Source organism: Erithacus rubecula (genome assembly GCF_903797595.1).
Source record: "Erithacus rubecula genome assembly, chromosome: 16".
NCBI lineage: Eukaryota > Metazoa > Chordata > Aves > Passeriformes > Muscicapidae > Erithacus > Erithacus rubecula.
The window spans coordinates 17,651,263-17,677,609 of record NC_136668.1 but is presented as its reverse complement, the minus strand read 5'-3'; the positions used below and the strand labels follow the sequence as shown (position 1 = coordinate 17,677,609).

General features: G+C 42.3%; 1 protein-coding gene across 1 annotated transcript; it reads left to right on the top strand.

Moving 5' to 3' along the window:
* The first annotated feature begins 3,405 nt into the window (after positions 1 to 3,405).
* On the top strand, positions 3,406 to 11,707 carry GFRA3 (GDNF family receptor alpha 3). The gene is given in 13 exon segments (XM_079319675.1): positions 3,406 to 3,489; positions 6,778 to 7,053; positions 7,754 to 7,789; positions 7,792 to 7,845; positions 8,255 to 8,344; positions 8,347 to 8,599; positions 8,673 to 8,782; positions 9,917 to 10,051; positions 11,016 to 11,045; positions 11,048 to 11,145; positions 11,453 to 11,468; positions 11,471 to 11,547; positions 11,549 to 11,707. Coding segments are annotated over 13 exon segments (1,257 nt in total). The 5' UTR covers positions 3,406 to 3,446; the 3' UTR covers positions 11,588 to 11,707.
* Positions 11,708 to 26,347: the final 14,640 nt, after the last annotated feature.

The following is a 26,347-nucleotide window of genomic DNA, read 5'->3' as shown; positions in this document are numbered from 1 at the left end:
TCTTTAGCTTGATTGCTTTAATACCTGTTTAAGTACCTTCCAAGCCTACAGGAAAGTAAAAGATTTGGTTTGATTCCTGTCCTGATTTGGGTACAGAACAGTGGGAGGAGGCATGGCCAATACCCTAATATTGTTTGATACCTCACATCATTACTGGAGGCAGAGAAAGGAACTCTCACTTCTGAGAAGGGGTTCCTTTTGATGTGGGAAAACATGGTTGGGAAGAGCCAGTCGGTATTGCTGGACTTTGGTGCAAGTGATTTCTTTGTCTTATACCTTTTGTTATTAATATTGTTGCTGTTACTGTTCCTTATCTCATTCCTGTTTGTTATCTCCACCTGTCTTTGCCTTTTGTTCTTCCAATTGAAGGAAGACAGGGAAGCAAGCAGTACAGTTTTAGTGGGAGAACTAAATTGGGAAATAGTCTTCCAAAACCATGACAGTTCCATTGTTTTTCTGACTACACTGAACAACACCTAAGGCCTGGGTCTGTCTAGCCACTGCCAGATCCACTGTTCTGCACGCTAGTTAAGCTGCACTTGAGACAAGGAGAGACAATATGCATCATGGATATACTCGACTCAGAAAAATGGGCTCACAATGCATCACTTAAATGTCTTTGACTCAAAATATAGTGTAATGCATATTAAAACTACTTACTTTGTCTGCGTTCTTGCCTCTGAAAAAATTCAGACTTAAGGTAGCAGAACAGCACTGTTCTAACGTACTTCTTTTTTCTCTTGAAAAAGTATTTTTTGCTTTCCTTTTACAAATTTTTCTTCTGAGCTGCTCATGCCTTAAATTGCTTCTGTCATCCAAGCATGTGCACACTAATCATTGCCTTAACTAGTTGGTAGGGGGTCTCTGATCCAATATCTTTGTGCTAGTCAGTACAGACTCGAATACGTCCACAGATAACCCATTCTAGCACTGCACCAACTTCTTAGTGAACAAGTTTTTCATAGCAGCCAGCCTGAACAACCCAAATGAAATGTATGGCCATCATTTCTTGTATCACTTGCCATTTGGGTTTATCACCTTTGCAGCTCGCCTTTAAATAGCTGTCTGGTGGTAGTAGATTGTCTCTGAAATTTCTCTTTGCCAAGAAAACAAGCCCAGGTCTGATAATCAGTTTGTAGGTCATGTGCTACCATCTGGTAGCCCTCCACTAGACCCTCCATAGCTCCTCCATATCCCTCTTGAACTTCAGGGGCAGGAAACTGCTCACAGCAGTCCAGGTGTGGCCACACCACTGCTAAGCAGACATGAATAACTTCTTTCAGTCTCTGGCCATGTTCTTCCTACTACAGTGTGGTGTGTGGGTTGTTTTATTCACAATCATATCTTACTGGTATCCATGACAACTTCTAGGTCCTTCCAGCAGGACTGCTTCTTATTCACTCAGTCTTCAGCCAGGAAAGATGCATGGGGTCACTGTGCCCTGTTTCAGAACTTGACTCTCCTTCCTAAATGTCATAAGGCACCTGTTGACCTAGTTCTTTCATTTCTCAAAGTACCTCTGGACTGAAGCTATGTTGTTCAGCATATCCATTTCTTACACTGAATTTTTATCACAATAAATTTCTTAGTTCCCTTTTTCTGTAGAATGACTTGAAATTATTCTCACCAAAGATATAGTCTATTCATTGAGCTATATGACTGCACTGAACCAGACAGACACCTAAACATCTCTGACCTTCCTGCTGTGAAACCACACTGAGACTAAAATATAAGAGCAGCTTTGAAATCTTTGTTCATAGGAACAAAGGAATAAAACTATCTGAGCCAGAAGTGGCCAAGTATCTCAGGAACTGAAACACAGAACTATGGGTAGCTGCTATGGATGTGAAACCTCTGAACCTTCTTTGGCAAGGAGCAGCCAGAGCTGTTTAGGGCACTAGCACTCATGCTAGGAAATGGAGGAGGTTTTTATTTGGTTTTCCATAAATATAGACATCAAATTCTGCCGGGTTGTTTGCATTAGGTTAATATTTCTGTAGTGTACAGGTGTTACTATTAGCTGTGAATGTCTGCTGTCTTTCTCTAACCCTGTAAAGAGCAGAGTGTGGTGCTGTAAATATTAACCCAGGCAGAAAGTGTTTGCTCAGCCCTCCTCTGTGTTACCTCCCCCCAGTAGCTCCCTGATAGTACTCCTGACAAATGGCCAAGACTCAGCATCTTTTGCATTTCCCAGTAATGTACTCTGGTTTTGACTCAAGAAGGGTTGTAGTGGTCAAATCCTGAAAAAAAGCAGCAGAAGCACCAGTATGCTATAATCTTCATAAGATAAATACTTCATAAAATAAGGTATGATTAAGTAACTCAGTACCTGCAGCAAACAAAATACTTCCTTGGTCAAACCCACTTCTCACTGGCGGTGGCAGTCATGGATGTAGAGATGAAATGTCTAGCATATCACTGGAACTGCTGCTTGCTCTAATATGTTGATATACAGTAATTTCCGTGCAGAAGGATTCTCTCACAGCAGTTCCCTGCAGTAAGCAGGAGGACTAATCTTTCTTAAAAAGTCAAGATGAGGAGGGCACCACTGAATTCAATTGTGAATACTTAAAATGTATTTGCACAGTTACTACCCTTTATGTTGGGGTTTTCAGACAGATGGGGTGGATCTCTCTCTACTTAAGCAAACAACTGACTTTCAAAGTATTTGCCTCATATTCATATACTAATGTTTGACACGCATGTGTTTGACTGTAACTTTTTCACACTGGTTAATTTGATCTTAAGATGCAAATTAAAATGAAGTATCTGTTCAAAAGGAGCACAGCTGCCTAAATGCCATTTGAGCTCTCAGAAATGCCATCCTTCGTGTGGGTGCAGACGGCAGCTCAATCAAGACAGAGCCAGCAACAGGTGAGAAACCGAAATAACAGCCTTCACAAAAAAGCCAAAAAGACGAAGCCACAAGCTCAGTCGTCCCTTCCACAGACATAAGAATCACTTGGGAATCTACTTAAAGCCAGTCAGCCTCTGTATGCTCCAAGAACACTCCCTCCAGAGCGAAGGAGACCTTCTAAGTTGGAGACTCACTGTACTTTACCCAAGCACGCTCCCGAGAGTGAGCAGTTACAGCTCTGCTCTCCGTACTGAGGTGTGCTATGAATCACTGAACAAACGCCTTGCGCAGCCCCTTCCAAAACGCCCCTTTTGAATCGTCCCTGCACTGCCCGGCCCCGGGCACAGCGGCTGCCCGGTCACTCTGGGGACAGCGGCAGCTGGGCGACCCCCGCACCGGCCCGACGGCGGCCGGGCATCTCCGCCCGCCGCGGCTCCCACGGGCGGGTCCGTGGCCCGGGCCGGGCCGGGCCGGGGGCGGCGCTCGCCGCCAGCACCTCGACGGGGCGGGCCGGGCTCGGCGGCACCGAGGCGGGGCGCGCGCAGCGTGCGAGCCGCAGCCCCGGCGCTCGGAGCCACCGACCGCCAGCATGGGGCCGGCGCTGCTGCTGGGGCTGCTTCTCTCCCGAGCCGGTAACGGGGCGCGGGGCGGGCAGGGCAGGGCGGCACGGCCCCGTCCCTCTCCCGGCGGGCGGACAGCGGTCCCGGCGGGGCGACCGTGGCTTGCAGGGCGGCGCCGGGCTCGCGGCCGCCGGGGTTGGGCGCTGCTCCGCCGGTGCCGGGCGGGCGCGGAGCGCGTCCCGAGCGCGGCGCTCGCAGCCGCTGCCCGGCTCGCTCGGCCGCCGGCTCCGGCTGCCCGGGCGCAGGCGGCGGGTGAGAACTGGCGATTCGAACCGGGAAAGGCGGCAGCTGCTTTGGCCCGAACGGGGAGCCTCCGGTGTGGTTGTGGCCAGACTGGAGGGACGCTCTGGGGAGAGGACCGTCTGCCCCGGAGGCAAGGCGCGAGGCGGCTAGGGGAGATGCCGGGAGCCGATCCTTGAATGCGGCCGGATGAGCGCAACGCGGGGATTCATTCTCCCGAGCTGGTCCCGGCTGCGCCGCGCTCTCTCTGGCTTTGCCCACAAGAGTTTTTCATAACTACCCACCATGTATTCGCCCTCTGCAATGCTTAAGGCTCATGGCTTTCCGAGACTAGGCTCAGTTTGCCAGGACGGACCCAAGGAACTTCTATAGAGATGCAGCTGATTGTTCTACTCTGCCTCCTACTACTGCCAAATCACAAGAGCTGAGGATTGAAATGATTCCTTTTTCTAGTTTATCTCTTGTTCAGTCTTCAGGGCTGATGTGACTAGTTATAAGGAAATTAGAAACTGCTCTGAAGCATGCGTGATTTCTGTCTAGGAGTGCTTTGCATCCAGAAAAAGCTGAAGCTTTTTCTGCTAAAAAAGGGTCGCTGCACTTAGACCACAGTAGCAACTGGCAGCCACACGATTGCAAAAGATTTCCCACAGTTTGCCATGTCCAAATGCCAATGCTTCTTTGGTGTTTAATAAAGGAAGTGTTCCTCTTTGACTGTTGTCTCTTTAGATAGTGTGGTGCACCAGGGCCAACAAGATAGACCTATCTATATGATAGGACATTGAAAAGTGAATAAAGGTGTATGTATTACCTAATTTATTTTCCTAAAGTATAAATAATCATAATGAGTTAATTGGTTATTACCTTAGCAGCCTAGACCACAGATCTAGGATAGAATTAGCTTTCTCATTCTTTCACATTTTTACTAGACTACTAAGACAAGATTTTAAAAGTGAAATAACTTGTCAAACTTCAGGGCTTACAATGCACAGCTAGTAAATGGTTTATAGAGGAGGATTGTTTTAAAGTTGAGGTTTAGAGCACCTTTACCTGAACTCACTGAATGCTGGATACAAAGCATTCCTGATGAGAGATTTTTCGGGGAGTTTGAAAAGTCATCAAGTCTCTATGTAAGTGCCAGGTGAACTACAAAGTACAGTAAGTTGCTAGAAGAACAAAGAAACTTGTACAAGTGAGACAGAGGTACACAGATAATATTACTGGGCTGTAGGGAAAGTAGAAACTTTGAGAAGCAGGCTGGCATGCATTCTACCGCTTACAGCAAATAAACTGATGAAGCCAGCAAAAATGAAGTGCGAGAACAAAGTACACAGGGAAGATGGTACACTGGGCAATACAAGTTGTACCAAGATTTCCCCCTAATTTATAGTGATGGCAGACTGAAACAGTACTACTGCACCTGCTGAACAAGAGGATAGGTAATATGATGTACCTGGAGAACACTAAAGGTAGATGTAAGGCTCAGCACAGTCATTTCCTAAAGCCAGCTAAGGAATATTGACCTGAAGGGAAGAAACATACCAGCCCATATATAAATTTTATTAGAAACTGTCATGTTTCAAGACTTCATTGTACTTGTACCGTAAACATAGATTCATATACTGCAGAAATGAAGAAATATTCCAGACTGAATTCACCTACCCATGACAACATAATCATAAAATTATAGAAAGACTTGGGCAGGAAAGGACCTTACATATCATCTTGATCTACACCCTTGCCATGGGCAGAGACACCTTCCACAAGACCAGGTTTCCCCATGTCCCATCCAACCTGGCTTTTGGCACTTCCAGGGATGGGGCAGCCACAGCTGCTCTGGGCAACCTGTGCCAGGCCCTTACCACCCTCTGAGTAAAGAACTGCTTCCTAACAGCTAATCTGAATCTTGCCTTTTTATTTTAAAACAGTTCCCCCTTATCCTATCACTATCTTCCTGCAAAAAGTTGCTATCCCTCCTTTTTATAAGTCCACTTTAAGTACTCTAAGGGGGTCCATTGGAGGCCTCCCTGGAGCCTACTCCAGGCTGAATAACAGCAGCTCTCTCCACCTGTCTCATAGTGGGAGGTGCTCCAGCCCTTGGAGCATCTTTGGGCCTCTTCTGGACCCGTGCCAACAGGTTAATGTCCTACTCAGGGCTGGGTGTGACACTGCAGGTGGGATCTCATGAGGACAGAACCTACTCCCTTGATCTGCTGGCCATGCTGATTTTGATGCAGCTCAGGACATAATTGCTTTTTGGGCTGCAAGTGCACATGAGCAACTCACCCCTGAGAACCCCCAAGTCTTTCTCTGGAGGGTTGCTCTCAATTTGTTCATGTCTCAGTCTGGGATTGCCCTGACCCAGGTGCAGCACCTGTACTTGGACTTGTTGAACTTCATGAGGTTCTTATGGGCCAAGCCTTCATCTGCATTTTTGGCAGGGATTTTGGGGACTGGGTTCTATGTACTTTAATTGACTGCATATCAGCTCTTCCAATATGAAGCTACTTGCATCCTTTGTTAAGGGTTCATTTTATTATGCAAAGAATGCACATTCTTGAGTCTTCAGGCTCATTAGAGTAGTTGTTTTTTACCCTATAAATGGTTTTCTCAGTACATCTCTTAATGACCAGCATATACTTTAGTAATTGCAGCAGCACTGACTCACAGTACACAGTATGGTGTTACTATGTGCTTATTGCACTGTGGTTTTCAGTGCCCAGATAAAAGAGCTTCTTCAAAGCAGGCCTCAGCAACCCCAACGTTTCACAGGGATTTACTAGCCCCTAAAAGACAGAGCAATCCCTGATCCTGACCAAGTTGAACAAAATTGTTTTGGGGGCTTTTATTTAACCTATTGTTCCCTCTTTCATTTGTACTCATCCTATTTTTGTAAAAGGAGATAGCTCTTGTTCCTTAACTGCTCCACATGAAAGATCCCAACAACTTTTGTTTCTTGCAAGGAATCCTTGTTGAAGACAGGATGCCTGCAGAACAATGACAAGGTGCTTGTGTGGCATTCATCTTGACTGGGCCCTGACAGTCTTTTCTCTTCCTGACCAGGGGACCTCATGGCCCTGCCCAGCAGTGACTGTGTTGTGGCAGAGCAGCTGTGCCTCTCCGACTCTGCCTGCAATGCCACATACAGGACCCTGGAAAACTGTGCCCTGGCCAAGACTCGCCTCCTTTCACTGGATCACGACAGCAGGGTCAGATGTCTGAATGCAGAGCTGGAGCTTGGGAACAGCTCTTTGCTGCACTGCAGGTGCCACCGGCGCATGAAGAGACAGGAGCACTGTTTGCGCGTCTTCTGGACCGTTCACTCCAGCATGACAGATGGTGAGATCAAGTAAAATGTGTTTACAAGTTACTAGTAAGGCTTACCCCCACCCCCTAGCTGAAAACAACTGTGAAAGTCCACTTCCCAGCACTGTAGGTAATTGCTCTGGAACCCTATCTCCTAGTAAAGAGAATTCATTACTCCTTGGTTTGATAAGCAGAGAAAACTGATCTGGTATGGGACCAGCCCTTCAGATACACCAGCAACCTTGAGAGAAAAAGACAGCTACACTGAGATAGTTAGATGTAGTGCTGTGAAAAATACCTCAAAATGGTCCTGTAGGTCTATCACTGAAAACATGTGATTATAACACATACTGCCATGGCATCCCTAAGTGTTCTACTGCTTTCTTTTGTGGGATGCTTCTACTTGACCTCCCACTAGAGCCTGCCTATGCTGCGCAGCTCATTACACTTACTGAAGCTGAAAAATGCAAATGACAACATAGACCAAATTCCAGCCTGAACAAAATGTAATGAGGGTTTTACACAGTAATAGCTTTGCATTTCGGAAGAACCATTTCTTGGCATTTGGCTTTGAGTGAGACCAGAGCATTTCTGAACTCCAGCCTGAGGAAAGAATCAGGCATAAATAAGAAAAATATCCATTTAAGAATAAACAAACAAACAAATAAATAAAGCTGGTCACAAAGCATTTCTCCCATCTCCCACTGCATTAAATATCTTGTGCCTTGCCTAGGTTATTTCAGTTTGGAGACCTCTCCCTATGAGAATCCCACAATGAAGAACACTGGAAGACAGATTATAATAAACTGGCAGCTCTGGTATCAGGTAAGAATTGTAATGATTATATGATATAATGCTGCCCTCTCTTATCTTTTCATGGGTTGAGATTATTAAGAACAATTTGGGGTAATAGCCCCTTTAATCAGAGGAATGCCTGTTGTGACTACTAGCCTAAATTTGTCACTCCTACCAAGTGTAAATATAGCCACAGATCCAGGCCCATGAAACCACTAATAACCCACAATGATTTTTCTGAAACAATCACCCTTCTATGAACCAATAAAAACATATTCTTTTGTAACTAGTATAATTACAGTGTCCTACTGCAGGCACATGTTGCTTTGTTCTTTCTGATTTTTCAAATCTGACTATCAAGAAACTAGTACTCCTGCTTTTATACAGAATCTCTTCTGAGACTTCTTCATGGTTTTTGAGTTTCTTTTGTCCTTTATAGGCTCACAGTTGGCAGGAGATGCAACAAATCCATGTCTGAGAGCAACACACATCTGTAATCTGAGCAAGAAGTGTTTTCGTCTGCGCACAGACTAGCCTCCATCTGCACCAAGGGAGCAGGGAGTGAGGATGTGTGTGACCGGCGCAAGTGCCACAGAGGGCTAAGGAATTTCTTTGAGAAAGTTCCTGAGGATTTCACCAAAAGGATCCTGTTCTGTCCATGTCAAGATGAATTTGTGGAGAAAGACGCCGTTAAAACTATTGTTCCTGATTGTTCCTTCCAGTATAACACCAAACCAAATTGCCTCTGGCTTCTGGACTCCTGCTTAGAAGACCGTATCTGCAAGTAGGTCAGGCAGCAGAGGATGTTATCCAAGAGAACAACATTGATACTGATGGTCTCATTTTCCTTCCCACAGATCCCGACTGGCTGACTTCCAACAAAACTGTCAACCTGTAGACATGTCTCCAGATGGCTGCTCTCTGCACAACCATGCTGCATGCCTGCAGGCTTACATGGGGATGATTGGTAAGTGATATTCACAGGAAACATACTGAGTAGACACTTTCAGGCCACAAACTTGCAGGCACTCTACTCTCTGATGCTGTACAGGACCATCCTGGTCTCCTGTAGGAGGCAGCGCTCAGTATACCAATGAATTACTAGTTGATGCTACTGCTCTCCCTTGCCTTGGAGGCAAATGCAGTCTAAAGAGAGCTCTTCCGTGGCATTTTTTTGCTGTACTTTGCCCCATCCTTGCCTGAGATTTCTGGAAGCCTCTTTTCTGGTGCAAAGCGCTTTAAGTGCCTCATCAACAGCATTCAGGGGCTTGTGTGAACTAAGTCATTGTCATTCCTATTGTGGGAGTTACATCCCATCACAGCAGTGATTAAACATGGCATTCCACCACTGCCTGACTTTAGACTCGCGATGGCTCCTTAGTATGTGCACTATCTTCTCAGGGCCAGCCAGAACATAGGGACTACTGGCTGTTAGAAGGAAGGTCATCTTTGGTTTTAGTTATTTACTAAAACGTTTTCAGAGTGGCTCAAAAGAGAACGTAAAGAGCAGCAGTACCTCAGAAGCTGTAAAATTCTACATACCTTTATTTTTTCAGATGGCTCTGCTGGTTTTGTGTGAAATGAACGCTGCCTGAGTGGCACACTACACGTGTGCAGTATTTGTTTGTCAAAAGGCATCTGGCTACACAGTGTTGCCAGCTACACAAGAAACAAGAGTACCTTTTGCTGCCGTGACAGTACCACAGCTGAGTCCACACAAGTCCTTCACAATTTAATGCTTGCTCCTTTAAATTGCTTTCCCCCCATCAGTTTCCACTGAGCTCTGCAGGTACACAGGTACAGTTCTCACCATTGCTTCTGCTGTGTACATGTCACAATTTAATGCTCACACCATTTCCAGTTCTCAATACATCTCAGAGTGCCTGAGTCAGGTCTAGCAATATCAACACTTTCTCATAGCTCTGCAGACTTCAGGTAGGTTCATCAAGCCTGGGCCACTTAGCTGGCACTCCTAACTTCGCCTGGGTAACTCGCATGGGTAACATGCATATCACAGTGGAAGGCTTCTGCCTCCAGAGCAGCATTTCCTTTAGTATAACAGGATTCATAATGCTTCTTTCATCTGGGGGGTTTGGGACAGGCACACCCATGACACCCAACTATGTCAGTAACTCCAGCGTGGAGGTCTCCTTGTGGTGTACATGTGAGAACAGCGGCAACCAGAAGGAGAAGTGTGACCAGATACTCGGCATGTTTGAGAGCAACAAATGCCTTGGTAAGCATCAGTCACATCACAGACAAACAGCTCAGCAGAGAGCAATTTAAATCCTGTGGTTTCAAGATCCTGTGTTGCACTGCTCTTGTGTATAGTTCTATCTTCTTCTGCAATGTCTCCGTGATCTCCTCTGCAACCTATGGGACCAGCCTGGATCTGCTCTACAAACTGTTTCTGTATCTTTTGGCAACATTTCTGTTCATCTCAAACATCCTTGAAGCTATTTCCAAACATCATTCAAATGAAGGGCACTGCAAAAACATCACCAAGGGGAGATTAGACATGCAGTATCCATAGGTTGCTGAGGAACCACATCTGTGCACCAGGATTATGGGTCAGGATTCCCCTCCGTCCTCTGTTTTCTGTACTCACCCCCGGCCCTCATTTACTCAGTCAGGATAAGTAGCTCCTGATGAAAGCCAGTTACTAGATTCAGCATAGCAGTTGCAAAAGTCCCGTTACATCCTAGTGTGTAATACTAAGTCTGATTTTTTTATTTCTCTAGCATTTTAGCAACATACCTTAATGAGATTTAAATATTTTATGTTTGTAAAGCTTTAAAAGGATATAAACCAGCATAATTACATAAGTGATTAATATTTAAACCTACCTCCTGCAGTATATAAAAAGCCTTACACCCAGCACTATAGACACATCTACAATTTACTCATCTCATCTGAGATGCTACAACCTGCCCCTTACAAAATACAGAGTTGAGAAAGTCACAGAGGGACCCAAAAGTCTTCAAGTACAGTTCAAACTGTTTTGCAGACTGTTCAGTCTCACAATTAAACCCACAAACTGACAGGCCATTCATGAAACAGAGAATATGTATTTTCTAAATCAAAGCCACACAGCCTGTGAACGCCTTTCCTAAAATAGCTTCTATAGACTTCTGTTCTCTAGACTCCAAGGTGTGCACAAGAAAAGCATAGTAAGACTCTTACTTTACTTCTGTTTGCAGAAAATACCATTTGGTCTCAAATGCACCTGAAGCAGAGAGCTCTAGAAGACAGGAAGACTTACTTTACTCATCTTCCCTAAGCTTCCAAGGAGACAGTGCCAGCACATCTCTCTCTTCAGCAATGTCCCAGGTATGCAATGCTTTGTTGTTCTTCACAAAGAGTGAGTCAGGTAATCTAGAGACAGTAGTTGAAAAACCTGGGATCTGGAAATACATGACTTTGGACATCAAAGCAAGGGATGCGATGTGCATGCAGAACATTGGACTTCTTTACCTTAAGTTACTCCTTCCATGGACAAGCAGAAATAGGAGGCTGCATGTCTGGCCACAGGAGTTTCAATGGTCTCACATTAGTGCTCAGAACTAGAGGTTCTGCAGCCAGAAGTCTGAGCATAAATGTGTCTAACTGGGTTTCATCCCTCCTTTTTATTTCCTAGGTGGCTGAAGGGAAGACCCGCGAGACAGCTCCAAACAGAGCAGTATGCCTATGGCCTCCTCTGTATATTCTGGCAGCTGCTACTCCTGGCCTTCCTCTGCCTCTGTTCCTGCCCCTGCTTCTGAGCCCACATTAACGTGGCCTAAATGGAATCTTTCTTTCCCATATTATTAATATTATTCCATATCCACGCATGTCCCAGTACAGATTTACCTTTGGGAAACAGAAGGCTTTTAGACAAGAGGAACCTGCCTTAACCCAGAAACAGCAATCATTGGAAGCCTCCCACATTCTCACACCCTGCTTTCCCCCTGTCAGTTTGTGTCAAGCTCTGCAGGTACAGTTCTCACCATGGCTTCTGCTGTGTACACATTCTGAATAACAGGCTAATGTTCCAGCTTAATAGGTTCAATCAAAGGTCTGATTTTTTTCAGAACTTGTGCAGGGTTTGGTTTCTGACTGTAGGAGTGACCTGACAGTGTCTCTAAACCACCCCAGCATCTGGAGCTCCTCCTCAGGCATACAATCAATGAATGGTTAGGGGTTGAAGGGACCCTTACAAAATCATTTAGCTCCAGCCCCATGCTATGGGCAGGGACCACATTCCACTAGACCAGGCTGCTGCAGCTTCTCTGGGCAATCTATGCCGGTGCCTCATCACCCTCACAGGGAATATTTTTTTCCTAATATTCAATCTAAACATACCCTCTTTCAGTTGAAAATCGTTGTTCTGTATCCTGTCCCTAGAGGCCCTGGTCAAAAATGTCTCTCTGCGCTTATCCCTCCGATGTGTTGAAAAGCCACAACAAGGTCTTCACAGAGCCTTCTCTTCTCCAGGCCAATCCACATCAACTGTCTCAGCCTTTCTTCATAGGAGAGGAGTTCTAGCCCTCTCATAATTTTCATGGCCTTGTGTGAACCTGCTTGAGCAGGTCCATGTCAGTCGTGTACTGGGCACGCCAGAGTTGAAGATTGAACTCCAGGTGCAGAGGTGGGGTGGGGCAGAGGGGAAGATCGTCTCTCAGCCTGCTGGCCATGCTTCTTTTTATGTAGCCCAGGCTGCAGGATGGCTTTCTGGGCTGCAAGTGCATTTTACTGACTCATGTCTAGTTTTCCATCTAGCCATGTCTCCAAGTCCTTTCCTGCAGGGCTGCTCTCAATCCATTCACTCCCCCACTCTGTGCTGATATTGGGGGTTGTCGCAAACCAGGTGCGGGACTTTGCACTTGGACTTGTTCCACTTAATGAGTTTTGTTGGTATCCTCTTCTCAAGCCTATGAAGGCATAGAGTAGAGCTTATCATTCTAAAGACTAGAAGCCTGTGCTTCAGAGTGGATTGCAAGTAAAGCTCAATAAACATACACATGTAGTCCCTAGTAAACACCATCTCTGGATTACTTTCAGTTCCCTTTTCAAACCTACCTTTGGAAGTATATGATAAATACCAGTCCAGATCAAGAAACACTATACTAGAGTTTATGCTCCATTGTGTTTTGTCCCTTCAACATATACATAATCCATTATCATGGCTAGTGACACAGTTGGGCTTTTTTTGTTCAAGATGAACGGTGCTCAGCTTCAGTAGATTTAGGCTTATGTCCATAACACTTAGAGAATGCATTTGCTTCATTGAAGCTGCACTGACCACAAATCCTGGGACATTCAGTTGCAAAATTGCCCTTGTACCTGTACACATATTCAAGTTACCATTGTTCTCTTCTGACCCACCTGCCCCATCTTCCTCCTCTGCCAAGCACTATTTCATGACCTGTTTATTCTGAATGTCAATGTGTGCGCTGTGTAACTGCTGTTAGTTTGTACTGCGTTTGTCTGTTAAAGTGTGGTGTTAAGTGAATATTGATTTCTGAGCATAGGTTAACAGTCTACAATCAATTGTGTGCAAGAGTAGCCTCACCAGCCAGCCTACATTTTCAAATAGCCAGAAACTCAGCTCAAAACAGCTCTTCCTGCCCATGTGTAGAGCCCGTTTCTTATCCTGAGATGGCAGCAGATCTAAACAATCCTATACACATCCAAACAAGATTACAATCCTGAACAGAGACAGAATAGTATTTCTTTTATCCTTGGTTTATCTGTTGCCAGGGAAGCACCAGCTAGGTAATATGCTGTCAGACACCTTATTACAGAATCTTACCATCGTTGTGTGTATCAAAGTAATTATCCTTCTGCAGTGGTAATATTTCAATTTCCAGTTCCAGACTTCTGTTTATTTTCTAGGCAGGTAGAGCAAGAAATCATGCACGCAGCAGCATCATCTCCTCCTGTCACACAGAGAAGCAATGTAATCATTTGCATGCAGGTAGGAATGAATACATCTTAATAAACAGAAGTAATAATGCTGGTATTTCTCATTACCTACTGAAATATGGCTATTTGGAGCAAATACCTGTTTCCACATGTTTGCCACTATTAGGTAATAGAAGCAGAGTCCATATAACCCTAATATAGTATCTACATTAGACCATCCTCCATATGGTGGGGACTTAGAAATGTGTCAAGACTCTTGACTGTAATGTAGTAGCAATCTGTCATCTCTGGAAGTTAATGCAGAATGACAGGGAAGAAGAAAATGTTATTCTTTCTACTATTCCACATAACAGAGAGACTATTTGTGAGAATAATGGAGTTGGATTTCTGAGTGATCTGTAACCACACACCACTGGTACAACAATGTACTGCATTGATCTTCCACTCATCTGCGCTGTGATCTCTCCTCTTTCCTGAATTTAGTGCTGTAAGACAGATTGATATGGAAAAGGGATTAGCATTTTCTTGTTCATGTTTTAGGGCACTAAGTCTCTACTAAGAAGGTTATTGATTGCAATTGCAGTCTTCTGTCATAGCCTGGATTGTACAGGAAAATGCTTGACACTTGGACAAATCATGCTCTAGACTGAAATTGAAGCAAAACATGTCAGTTGGTAGGGTTTTTTCCTCAAATGTTCTGTGTCCCTTTTTCATGCACTTTTTTATACACAGCTGCCTCTTAGCTTGTTCATCAATGGACCTGCAAGCAAAATTCACTTCTAAATACATCTTGATTCATAGGTACTCACACTGTTGGGAGTACAAACTCATTTTCACTTAGACTTTTCTAACACCTGATGTCCAATATCACAGTTTTTCAACTACACAGCATATATGCATACACACCTTAACTGCTACTAGAAATATCATGCCAGTATCACTATCAATTCAGTTTTGTCAGCACAACTAATGTTCCAAGACTGACACATTTCATAAATCCATTCAGAACAGCTTACTAACCATACTACAGGGCAATTAACAACCCCCCTCAGCTTGAAAATGACATCCTATTAGCACCTGTGGTCTCACAAAAGATAATCCACAAAACACAACAATAATCCAATAAAAACTCTCTATCCAGACAGTCTTAAAAATAAGCATTTAGCAAGCATATACAAGGAGGGAACCTTCTAATTACTGTAATGCAGATTATTTTTTAAGGAGTAAAATAATGCGAGGTCTAACTAATAAAATTTGTCTTGCAACTCTAGAAGTCTCCTGCCTTCCTTTGCATTTCATAGAAGCAACACTTCTTGTCTCCACTGATGGAAGCATTATGGAACAGAAATGTTAAGAACAGAGTTAGAATCTCTTACAAAGCAATCTTGACAACTTTTACAGATATCACTCACTGTCAGGTACTTCAGATGTGGCTTCTAGAAATCTGATAGAGCCTTAGATCTCTTAACATGATCTAATGTAGCATTTACAAAGGGCATTCATATAGTCCTCCAGCAGTGAGCTCAGCCAACTGTAAGATAAATGGCTTCTTGTGACAAGTGGGAGAAGCAATTCATGGTTTTTTGCCTGAGGTCATAAGCAAGATGATGCCAGAAATAAAACTTGATTTTGCAAGTCTAAAATTAGTGTCCTTGCCTCATTTAAATCATTCCCACTGCCTCCAAGAAGCGCCTATGTTGTAGTAAGAATCAACTGGCTGCAGCTTTCCTTTTAGAAGGGGGAACAATATGTTATTGCAGATGACAAAAAGCTGAAGCACTGTTGGGTTCAAACAGTGATTCCTGGCTACAGATCTCTGGCACACCTCTCAAAATCGGCTGCCAATAAAAAGTAATTTTCAGTTGATAGGAAAGGGCTACAGGTTCAGCATTCTTCATAAAAAGAATGAAAATACTTTTTTCAATACATCCTAAAAATCAAGTCACTCTATTTGCCAAAAAGGTAGGCAACTTTATGCAATAATAAAAAGGAGAATTGTCAAAGTAATCTTTGAGGTGTCCATGAACCAGGCAAAGCTTTTGGGGACAACAGTAGAGCAAGAGGAAGCCAATCAGCACTGCTGAGCACCACAGGATCGTTCAGCACTGCTATGGAATCACAACCCACAGTCATTCCACAGCTGCTTCCCCCACTGAAACAGATCCTGGTAAATACAATCAAAGGCTAATCACTTCTTCCCCAGGGACTTTGCGGCTGAACCTTTTCTCATTTGAGGCAGGGTCGGTTGAGGCTGAGCTTGGTTAGTCTCTAATGGAAGCTCTTCTGAAAGGTGATTAACTCTCCTCCAGGAAGTGACTTGGTGTTTGGGTTCCTTGCAAACCCCAGGGTTAGCAGAGGTCAGGGGATGCTGCACTTTCTCCAAGTGCCTCCATGAAAATAGCCCCACATACTTTCCATTTAGAGATGATCACCTCCATTATCCCCAGGCTAGGAGGAGATGATCAGCAATTGTTAAGTGCTTGAATCAGACTAATAGCTCACTGCTAATTCCCCCAGTAATGGGAATCTAAATTCCTGGTAAACAAACGGACTGCTTTTCACACACAGGGATGAATGCCAAAAGCCTAATATTAGAGCTCTGGAACTAAAGCTTTTAGAGCAATCCTGTCCACTCCAAGATGTTTAATGACATTATGTACTAAATAATTAGAAAATGAAGGCCCGCTTGGAATCAATGAGTTACTGTCTAATTAAGATGACAAAGGGGCTCTACCCTTTTTTAAACAAGTTTATACTAAAATGGTGTACCTGATAAATGGTTCTGATAACTGATTACCTTTAGGCAGAACAATCAGACATTAAGCTAGCACAAAAAATTGTGTGATTTTTGGATCATCTTTCTTCCCACTGGTCCCACCTGTTTTCCTGTAAGGCATGTGATTCAGCTGTCCCTCCCCCCATCAGATGACAAAATTTATTAAGCAACACTCAAATCACTTATCCTGATGCAGAGAAAAATCATCTTTGCCTCTGCTTCACAGAGTTCACACCATGAGACGCTTGAAGAACTAAGAGGCATGGACTGGACCCTCTAGAAGCACTTTGCAAGAAGAATTGCTAGCGAGCCTGAGAACACTAGAGAAGATTATTTATATACAGAGAGATAACTGTAAAAAGACTGAGAAGTGTTCTACTGATAATATGGCTGACTCAAAATTGATTAGTAAATCACACAACATCCTTATCTCCAAATTGAAGAGATAGAAGTTTGAAGGGTGGACAAATTGGTGGATAAGGAATTGGCTGGATGGATGCAACCAGAGAGTTGTGGTCAGTGGCTCTATGTCCACATAGGCTGAGCAAAGTGCCACTGTACTCTTCTCTCTTTCACCTTTTTTCTCCCCACCAGTCAAGTACTTAAATTAATTTATCTTCAATGTAAGTTTGCCCATTAGATACTAATATTATAGGTCACTGAGCTTCACTGCAAGAAACTCGAATTTCTTCAACCATCTGTACACAGTTACTTGTTCTCCAGCTTTCCAAACCATCAGCTTCTTCCTTTTTTTTTCTACTCTCCCTAAAGAATCTTTTGAGTAACTGAAGTCAATTTTGCTAAGTGCTAGTGGCTCTAAGAAGCTTGTTTTGTCAATGATCCCCAGGGCTCCATTATGTTTTCAGGGCTACAAAACAGGAATTGCTGGTCTTTCTGTAGAAATGTGAGATTAGCAGCTAATTCTTCCAGCCACAAGCTCTTTGGATTTCACACCCATCATTCCAAATCAGAGTATGTGCACCTGTTATGATAGTTCTAGCAGAAATCAGCTAAGAGATTTCCCATCTTTTTTTCTCAATTTCAATCCATCTTGTGCAAAAATTTTAATGCACAAGGAATCCAGTTTCACGAATACACTACAGAACCAATTGCTATTCTACTTCCAACTGGAAGCTGCAGTGTTATCTCAACAGAAGCTCTGTTGTGCACTGAACACTTAATTTTTAATATGCAAATACAAATCACAGTGTAAATAAAACTAATACAGAACCACAAATCACAGTGAAAATGTCGGTTTTATGTACATTTTGAACACAGAAAGCCCCTGAGAGAAAGATTATGACTGTCATGAAGCAATATATTATAATATTTGGAGTAATATCTGAGCTGGTTTATTTATACTACCTAGGACATAGTAGTCCCTCTACAAGTTTGAAATGCTAACACTGAGAGCTCAAGCTTGGCCTCTCTTCTCAAGCATCACTGAGTTACATCTTCCATCTGGTAAATCAGGCACAATAAAATGGAAATGAAATGGAAAAAATGATGAGTTGATCGATTTACTAGTCTATTTTTCATTTGCTTTTGACTGATCTCAGTTAGCAGCTGTCACCAGGAGTCCTGCTATCACCCATCGTAGCATAGTATTGCTCAGGCATCCGAGTCTGTGCTTAGTTCAGATTTTCAAGCATGAACTTTTCAATTCAGATTCCAGTTGTCTATGTTAAGGTATTTCCAAGACTGACTGTAATGCGCTGTTTTAATTTTTCTTCTTCAGCTGTCATGAGATGTTGCAGTCCCCACTGCAAGAGAAAGCAGCTTCCTGAAGCACCTCTCACTGGGTTTGAAGCTTCTACAAAGGTAAAAAAGTGAGAGAATACTGACTTCACATACTTTTTCCTGAGACTCCTAACCTTCTAAAGAAAAATGGGCAAACACATATGTGGCAACAGCACACATAATGAAGCCAAAGAGCTGCTCGTGATGAACTTCTGCAAACTAGTGTCTTTAACTTATTAAGTGATGTAGAAAAACATGTATTTTATTTTTTTCATATGTTGACATCAAAATTTCCCAAACTGAGTACTGGTGGTTTGTAGTTTTGGCAACTATGAAATTATGGTTTCATAAGCAGATTGCCTATTCCAATCTAGCAGTGCTTTTAGCATGGTTTAAGTCCCTTACATCTCAGTTGTTTCATAACCCAAACCATACAAAATGACCCATTATCCTCAGGTCTTCCTAGCCCATCTTTATCTCAATTTACACCTTTCTTGGCAGCCTCAAATCAGTCAAAGGAGCTAATAGTCCATGGGGAATGAAGGTTTAGAAAAGCACCCAGTCAGTGAACCGGCTCTGGACAGGCTTCTCAGCAACACATGCCCTGGAAAAACAGGCAGGAAATGGAGGACAGCAGAAAGATAATCTTGCTTTGCAATTTAAAAGTAAAGTCAATTCTTTAGATGGTCTATTTTGCACAGACTGACCTAATCTGGGAAAAATATAACATAAGGACACATTTCATAACACAAACAAGTGGACAGCTTCAAGCAGGGGGCTCTTTTTCAGCCTAATGCAGATGTCAGTTAATTAGAGTAGAAGGCTCTATCATTAGCAGCCAAATCAATATAAAAGGAATTAAGAGCTTGAATAGCAAGCTTTTCTGCTTTCCAGCACAGCACCCAGGGCTGTATTTAGCTAAAATTCAATACACATTAGTGGACAATCAGTGTAGTCTTGTGTAGTCTTGTACAGGGATGTCTTCTTGAAATATTTTAATTGGACTCTCTAGTGTTATCAGTGCTAAACAAGATGTCAGATTAATGTAGATGCCTTCCCAAATGGGACCAGCAGCCCACAGGCTGGAGAAGCACATTTACTTCTATTAAAACCTCACTGGTTTTTCAACATGTATTAATAGTATTATTTTCACAGCTACCTTAAGAGTGGCTGAAAAGCATCTTTACATACAGCTGCTCCATCCTGTAAAACTCAGCAGCCTCCATACTGGCAGCAGCAGATTCACCAGTTTTTGCCATTTCAGTGCCAGGCTTTTTTACACAAGAGCCCATCAGTCATACCAGACCAACAGTTTTTACTCTGTGTTTAACACCTCTGCAGAGAATACCAATCTAAATTGAAATCAGCAAATGTAAAATACTCAAGTGAGAACTCCTGTAACTGGTATGAGATTTGACATGGCACACTACATGTGGCAGCATACACTTCTGATGACAAAAATTGAAACCACTTCCCATTCTGCAGCAACATTGTCTTGGTCCCCTAAACAGGAAGTTATTTTTCCTGTGTTGAATTTTATCTTTAAAGGGAGCATACAGCAGCTACATTACAAATTTTCAGCGCCGTAGAGTGGATGTTGCAAAATAAATCAAATCTTTCCTCTGAAATGTTTTATCTAACAGGATCCAAAACAAGTAGATCTACAGAAGGACAGTACTCAGAGAAAATTCTTAAGTTTATATCAATGGAATCTGTGTGTTAGCTTTAAAATGTCATATCACTTCCATTCTGCATCTTGGAAAAAAACATGAAGCCATTATTTCTCCCCAGTAATAAATCATCTAAGCAATCTAGTACTTTCTGTAATGGAAGCGCTGTACACTGTATCTTCCATTACCTTCCAGTTTAATTAAATATTCCTTGAATAAATCTTGTGCTTACACTCTTGTGACATGCTACCAGTGCTGACTTCTCCATTTATAAACTATCTGGATTCAGTCCAATCATCCCTGCTTATTGTACCTGTCACTCCCTGAAAAATCCAGACTCTCAGACTCAGTCTTCCTTGGACCTTTCTGTGCTGGTTACTGATTTGATATGTGTGTAGAACTGAATTAATCATATGAGCTAGGTACCAACATACCTCTTGTAGCTTGCTTCTTTGGAGTGGCCAAGAGGCTGAAGGAGGATAGGACACCAACATTTTCTGAAGTGAAACTACTAGAAGAAATTCAATTTACTAAGCAGCAACACAGACACTTGATTAGGGTTCAGTCTTCAGTTAGGCAGAAAACTGATTCAGTGAGCATGAAGAGCCTCCTCTTTGCCTTTGAATACAGAATCTTCTTACTCCTCTCCCTTCACAGTGCAACAGCAGTGTGGGAAGATGACTTGGGACAAATATTGAGCAATTTAAAAACATGAGTATCCTTCAAATGGCTATATATTTCTAGCTCACTGAAACACCATGGTGATTTAAGCTCACCTGCTTTGCTTTTAGTAATAACAGATGAGAGGAGAGTACATGTTCACCTGCCTTCCTTCAGCAGGTGAAAGGATATCTTACAGAAAGGATGCTGTAGTAATGTAAATCACTATTAACTTAATGATTTCAGTCATCTGACCAAATGACACTATGCAACCTTGGAAGAGATGGCCTCAAGTGCTGTAAAGATATTCCAGATCATGTCAGCACAGAATGAGGATAAGCAGTGAATCACGAGCCACTGGGACCAAACCTAGATAAAACGGTATTTTTCTTTCCTGAACCAAGGCAGTTACCAGGAATTGCTGTAATGTTGTATTTTGATATTCACTTTGGTTACTGGGATTCATCCTAACTATTCATGATGATAAAAAACATCCCTACATATTCCCTTATATTGCACTCCATTATAGAGATGAAGTCCAGTGGGTTTTGTGGGAATTTTATATTTCCTGCTCTTAAAAGAGAGGAAAAAAGACATAATGCATACACATGTTTAAAATACTTTAACAGCCTGGGCATCTAGACAAAATTCACAAAACTCTCTCAGAAATACTTTAAAAGTATGAATTACAGAAAAGAAATACTTAAAAGGCTAGAGGCAGCACTAACCATATCAGTGTCAGAGTTAAACTGGAAGTTCTTATTACCTCAATTACTGTTGACCTGTGGAAAATTCATAGGAAACAAGCTGTCACTGAAGTGACTACTGGGTTTTTTTGACTTTCTAATACATCATAATGCAGCTAGCACCAGACAATTTAGATACACTAAATTCTGTTTCAGAACAGCATCACTCTCGAATAAAGAAAATAAAGTCAATTATGTGCAGAACATATTTTAGAAATACTTAACGTAATTTTCCTCAGGATGTCTAGTATGGTACACTGATACACCAAGGAAATAAATTTTGCATTTGTATCAGATCCAGTGACAATGGGAAACACTTTTGCAGCAACTTATCAACATGGTAGAAGTCTACATGCACACTATCTTCCATCCGGATCTGTACGCTTCAGTTAACAAGCTAGCAATTTTAATCTAATTAGCACAGGTTAAAAAAGCCTTGTAATCTAGCACTGCTGTTTACTTGGATACTCATGATGTCCTCAGAAATTATTCACTTGAGCAAGGCTTGCAAATCGTTGTGTTTGTTCCAAAAGAACTGGTGAAATTTCAGGAGCCATCACAATAATACTGAAAAGTTTTTTAAAATTCATTTTATCACCACAACAGTAGAAAATAACCTGCTAAAAGGCACCTTAAACTTAATTCTAACAACAGACCTATGAAGCAGAAAGCAAATTACTTTCTTAATACATGCACCAATTTATGCTGGGGGCCACCCAGCTAGGAAGCTGCATTGAGAAAAGGACCTGGATCCTGGAGGCTGCCCCTGCTGCAGAGGGGTGGGATGCACTAGGAAAAGCATCCCAGCAGGTCGAGGGAGGGGATGCTGCTCCTCTGCTCAGCACTGGTGAGCCACACCTGGAGTGTCCAGGTTTGATCTCCCCAGTGCAGGAGAGACACAGACCTACTGCAGAGAGTCCCACGAAGGGCCATAAAGATGATGAACCAGAAATATTTCATAAATAAAAAAGGTTTTCGCAGCAGTCCAAAAAGCCTTATAAAGTACCATGTTTTAGACAAGTTTCTTCCTATCACATACTATTTTTTTTTCCCATAGGCATAAAGGGCAACACACAACCCAAGAGTATGCAGCAAATATTAAACACTAGGGTTCAAAAGAATGTTAAAGAAATATCGTGTTTTATTTTAAAAGATCAAGTTGATGATGACATCTTTCCTATTAAATATATCCTCTCTATAACACTGATGCAAAATGGATTTTGTGTTGCACTGAGTAACCATAAGTCTCCTCTTACAATCAGGAGGAGCTGTGGGTGCCAGGCATTCAGTTATTTTGGAAGGTCAAAACTGTATAAAATGGTACTGCCTTAAAACATAGTAATGGATTGTAGTTCACCATAAAACATCCTCCTTTTTTCTGAAATGGAGAGTAAGTATAATGAAAAGGGGAGGGGGGGGGGGGGGAAGTGCCTGGAAAGACTAAATATAAGTAAGGATTTTGCAGAAAGAACTTCTAAATTTCCTGACATTAGAAATCTGCTCTGACTTGCTCAGTAACAAAGTAACATAAAGGAACTACTAGTAGCTTTTTTACTTTTTTTTTTTTTACCAGACTGCTATTTAGCGCTCCTAGAGGGAGGATAGGGAAAGAAAAAATCACTGCATATCAATAGCTTCTATTTATTCCAGCCTAAGATTTCATCAATAACAAAAGGGATAGTTCTGGCCTTTCCAAATCCACTTGCCTCACTCTTGACTTCAGTGGCCCCAGGAAAAAAACCGCAATGGATTTGAAACCAACTTAGTTTTCCATGACTGCCTAGGTACTGGCTAGGGAGGATGAGAGGTGTAGGACCAACCTGCTCAGCACACACCCACACTGGTGTCAGACAGCAGGCAGTGGAGCCACGGGCTGCAGGACCTTAGCACTGCCCAGGCTGCTCAGCAATTGCAGATTCCAGCTGAACACATGGCAAAATGATCTCTGCTGCTTGGATCATCTCCAGACTCCCTTCTCCTCCATGACTCCAAGCATGTACAGCCGCACGCTAAATGCAACCCAATCTAACAAACTCCTAGTTCCTAACTTCCAGCCTAACCACAATTTTGACAACTGGTTAAAACAAATTTCTTGGTCTCCTGAAAAGGGAGCAAGCCCATGCTCCATTAAATGGGGAACTGCAGTTTAGCAACAGTATTTCTGGAATAACAGAATACGAAGTATCTGCATGAGTCTTTACAATCTCACTGCAATATCCAGAGTGGGCAATATGCTAAGGAATTGGTGCATGCTGGTTTTTGCAGCATAATATGCTGAGATATGATATGCACGCCTAACTGCTACTACTTCCAAGCTCATCAAAAGCTGCAATTAAATCAAATCTCTCAAAACTAGAAAATATATGGCATGAGGCAATGAATTTTTCAGATATGGAGAAGTGATTCAGGCACAATAAACACTTTTGCTGCATTAGTCCACAGCCCTCAGAGGCATTTTATGTCACTTCATCTCAATTAACCTCCCAAGAAAAGAACTGGGATCTGAACAAGGGTGGGGGAATGATATTACTGACTAAACAATAGGCTACTCTGATGTAATCATGCTGTATTAATTGAGTCATAGGCAGATTTCCTGGAATTCAGGTCTCCTACCCTTTGAAACTATCACAAGTTGGTGCAAATTTATTCTTCTGTCTCAATTTAAATCAAGTATAAATCAACCCTCATAGTTTAGGGTCACATGGTTTCCAAGTTTTAACATTAATGGTGTCCCAGCAGACTACAAAAAGAAAAAGTGGGAGTTGTGTTAACTATGCTAAATGGAGAATACCAATAGTAGAAAAGAAGTTCTTATCACATCAGACTTCTTAGTGTAAAATTATACAGGAAACTGTAAGCCTAGTTGATCTTTACAAAATTTTAAAAGCAGTTTTACAGCATCATGATAAAGAAGTTCAATTCTCTAACTGTCAACAGATGAGACTAACTGTATTGGCAAGACACTTCACTCAGTAAAGACCACTTGCACAGGATTTCATCGAGGACCAGCTGTACATTTGAAGATCTCAACTCTGAAAAACAAAATTCTTTTTAAAGCACCTACACAACCAATTGGTATGATGGACACAATTTCCACCCTTCCATCGCCCACTTTCTTTGTTTTTGTCAACGTGTTTCTCTGAGGGACTAGGGACAATCTTATCCAGGCAGCTGCGCGATGCCATGGGCACAAGTTCCCTCTTCCCAGCACCCAGTTAGCACTGCTCAGTTAATCCGTATTTCCCCAAGATACTGCTTTCATGCACAGAGGATTTAATTAGTCTCCTGGTTCTAAAAGCCAGCCTCGAGTGTCACTTCAGACCCATCTATTACAGAGTGGAATGACAGGAAGAATTAATTTCGAGTTCTCATTATGAAGCAAGTATTAAGCAATTGAATTATTGAACTCGGCTAACGCGAACTTTCCCCCTTTCTTGCTGCTCCGAGGGCGCAAAGCGCCATCTCCTGCTGAGCAGCTGCAGCCACAAACACTGATTCCAGCAGCCGATAACTGCTCCAGGGACGCAAACCCGTCTGGTTAGGTACCAAGAATTAAATACGTTTTCTCACTGAACAGCTCACTCTGTGACAGCTGCTAGAAATGCTGTTCTGTGAGAGGAGCAGTCATATGAACAGCTGGATCACGGCAGCCCCGGGCTCACACACCAGGAATGTGACACAAAGGGTATTTTGCCTCGATTTCAGCAAGAAGACAAATAGTTCTTTGTGCATTTTTGCAGCAGGTTCCATATTTTGTATTGAGATCTCACTTCAAATGTATCGTCATAATTGCCATTGGGAAAACAGCACACGATACCCAGTGGGACCAAAACTGAAGATAAACAGACCTTAGTAAAATTACTTCATGGACCTCAAACACACATACAAATTTCTTTAAATATCTTTGTATTCATGTAAAAACCGAACACCCTTAAATTGAAATCAGTGGAGAATCACAGAGTCATTTAGATTATAGGATAAGAGCTCTCAGATCATTGAGTCCAACTAATGGACCAATGTAATTATCAAGCAAATATAAAATACAACATTTAGGAGCATAGAACACTAATAGATAATCCCTTCCTATGAAGAACATAAAAGAGATGGGTAGTACAACAAAAATTTATCATCAAAAAAAAAAATTCCAAGGCTCTTTTCACATGTGTTTTGGGATGGGGCAAAAAGAGAGAGAGAGAATGAGATATTGTATTGACTAGACTCATCTGTGTAGTTACAACAATAACAAATACGACTTTATTTACATTTTGGATATATGGGCTGGAGTAATAGATGTACTTTCTGTCGAAGCTACAACTGAACTTGCAACACATTTGGCTAAAATTAAGATAGGGAAAAACCTACATAACGCTAAAATTATACTTCAAATAACGGCCTAATTGGCTTTGTTATTTGAAAGACCTGTAAGCCTATATGGAAGTCTTTGTGGAACTCTATAAATAACTCATCATTTCCCACTTTAACAACAAACCGGGCATTTCCTATCTCTGTAAACCTTTGTAGAACAACCTTAATTTCAGCAGGTGGCTCCAGATGAAAAGGTTCCAGCTTCAAATTATCGTCAATGAAGTGAAGGCCAGTTGTAGCCTTAGACTCTGTACTGGAGCCAATGTAAGAATTAGTGACATCCACAGCTCATCAAAATACCAAAAATCTTTTCTTACGATAATAACGAATCAAGTACGATGACACCATGCTCAGCAGTGACACTCCTTTCATGACCAGTGAACTTGCTGCCAGTTCAAACAGTGCATCCTCTGGTTCAAGTAATTTTTGCAATAAAAGTGATTATGAAGGACACTTTCATGCTAAAGCATATTTATTGCCCTTACCATCAGAAGAAGAAAACATCGAGAAGCGTAAGTTGCAAATGACATATAAAGCAGAATTTCACGCTATTTCCTCACTTCTGTTTAATAAGTGATAACTAAAGTTGACATACCAAGCCCATCATGACCACACAAGCATATCCTTACTTTTCTGGAAAAGCTTAAAAAGCTGAGAAACAAAGCTGTTAC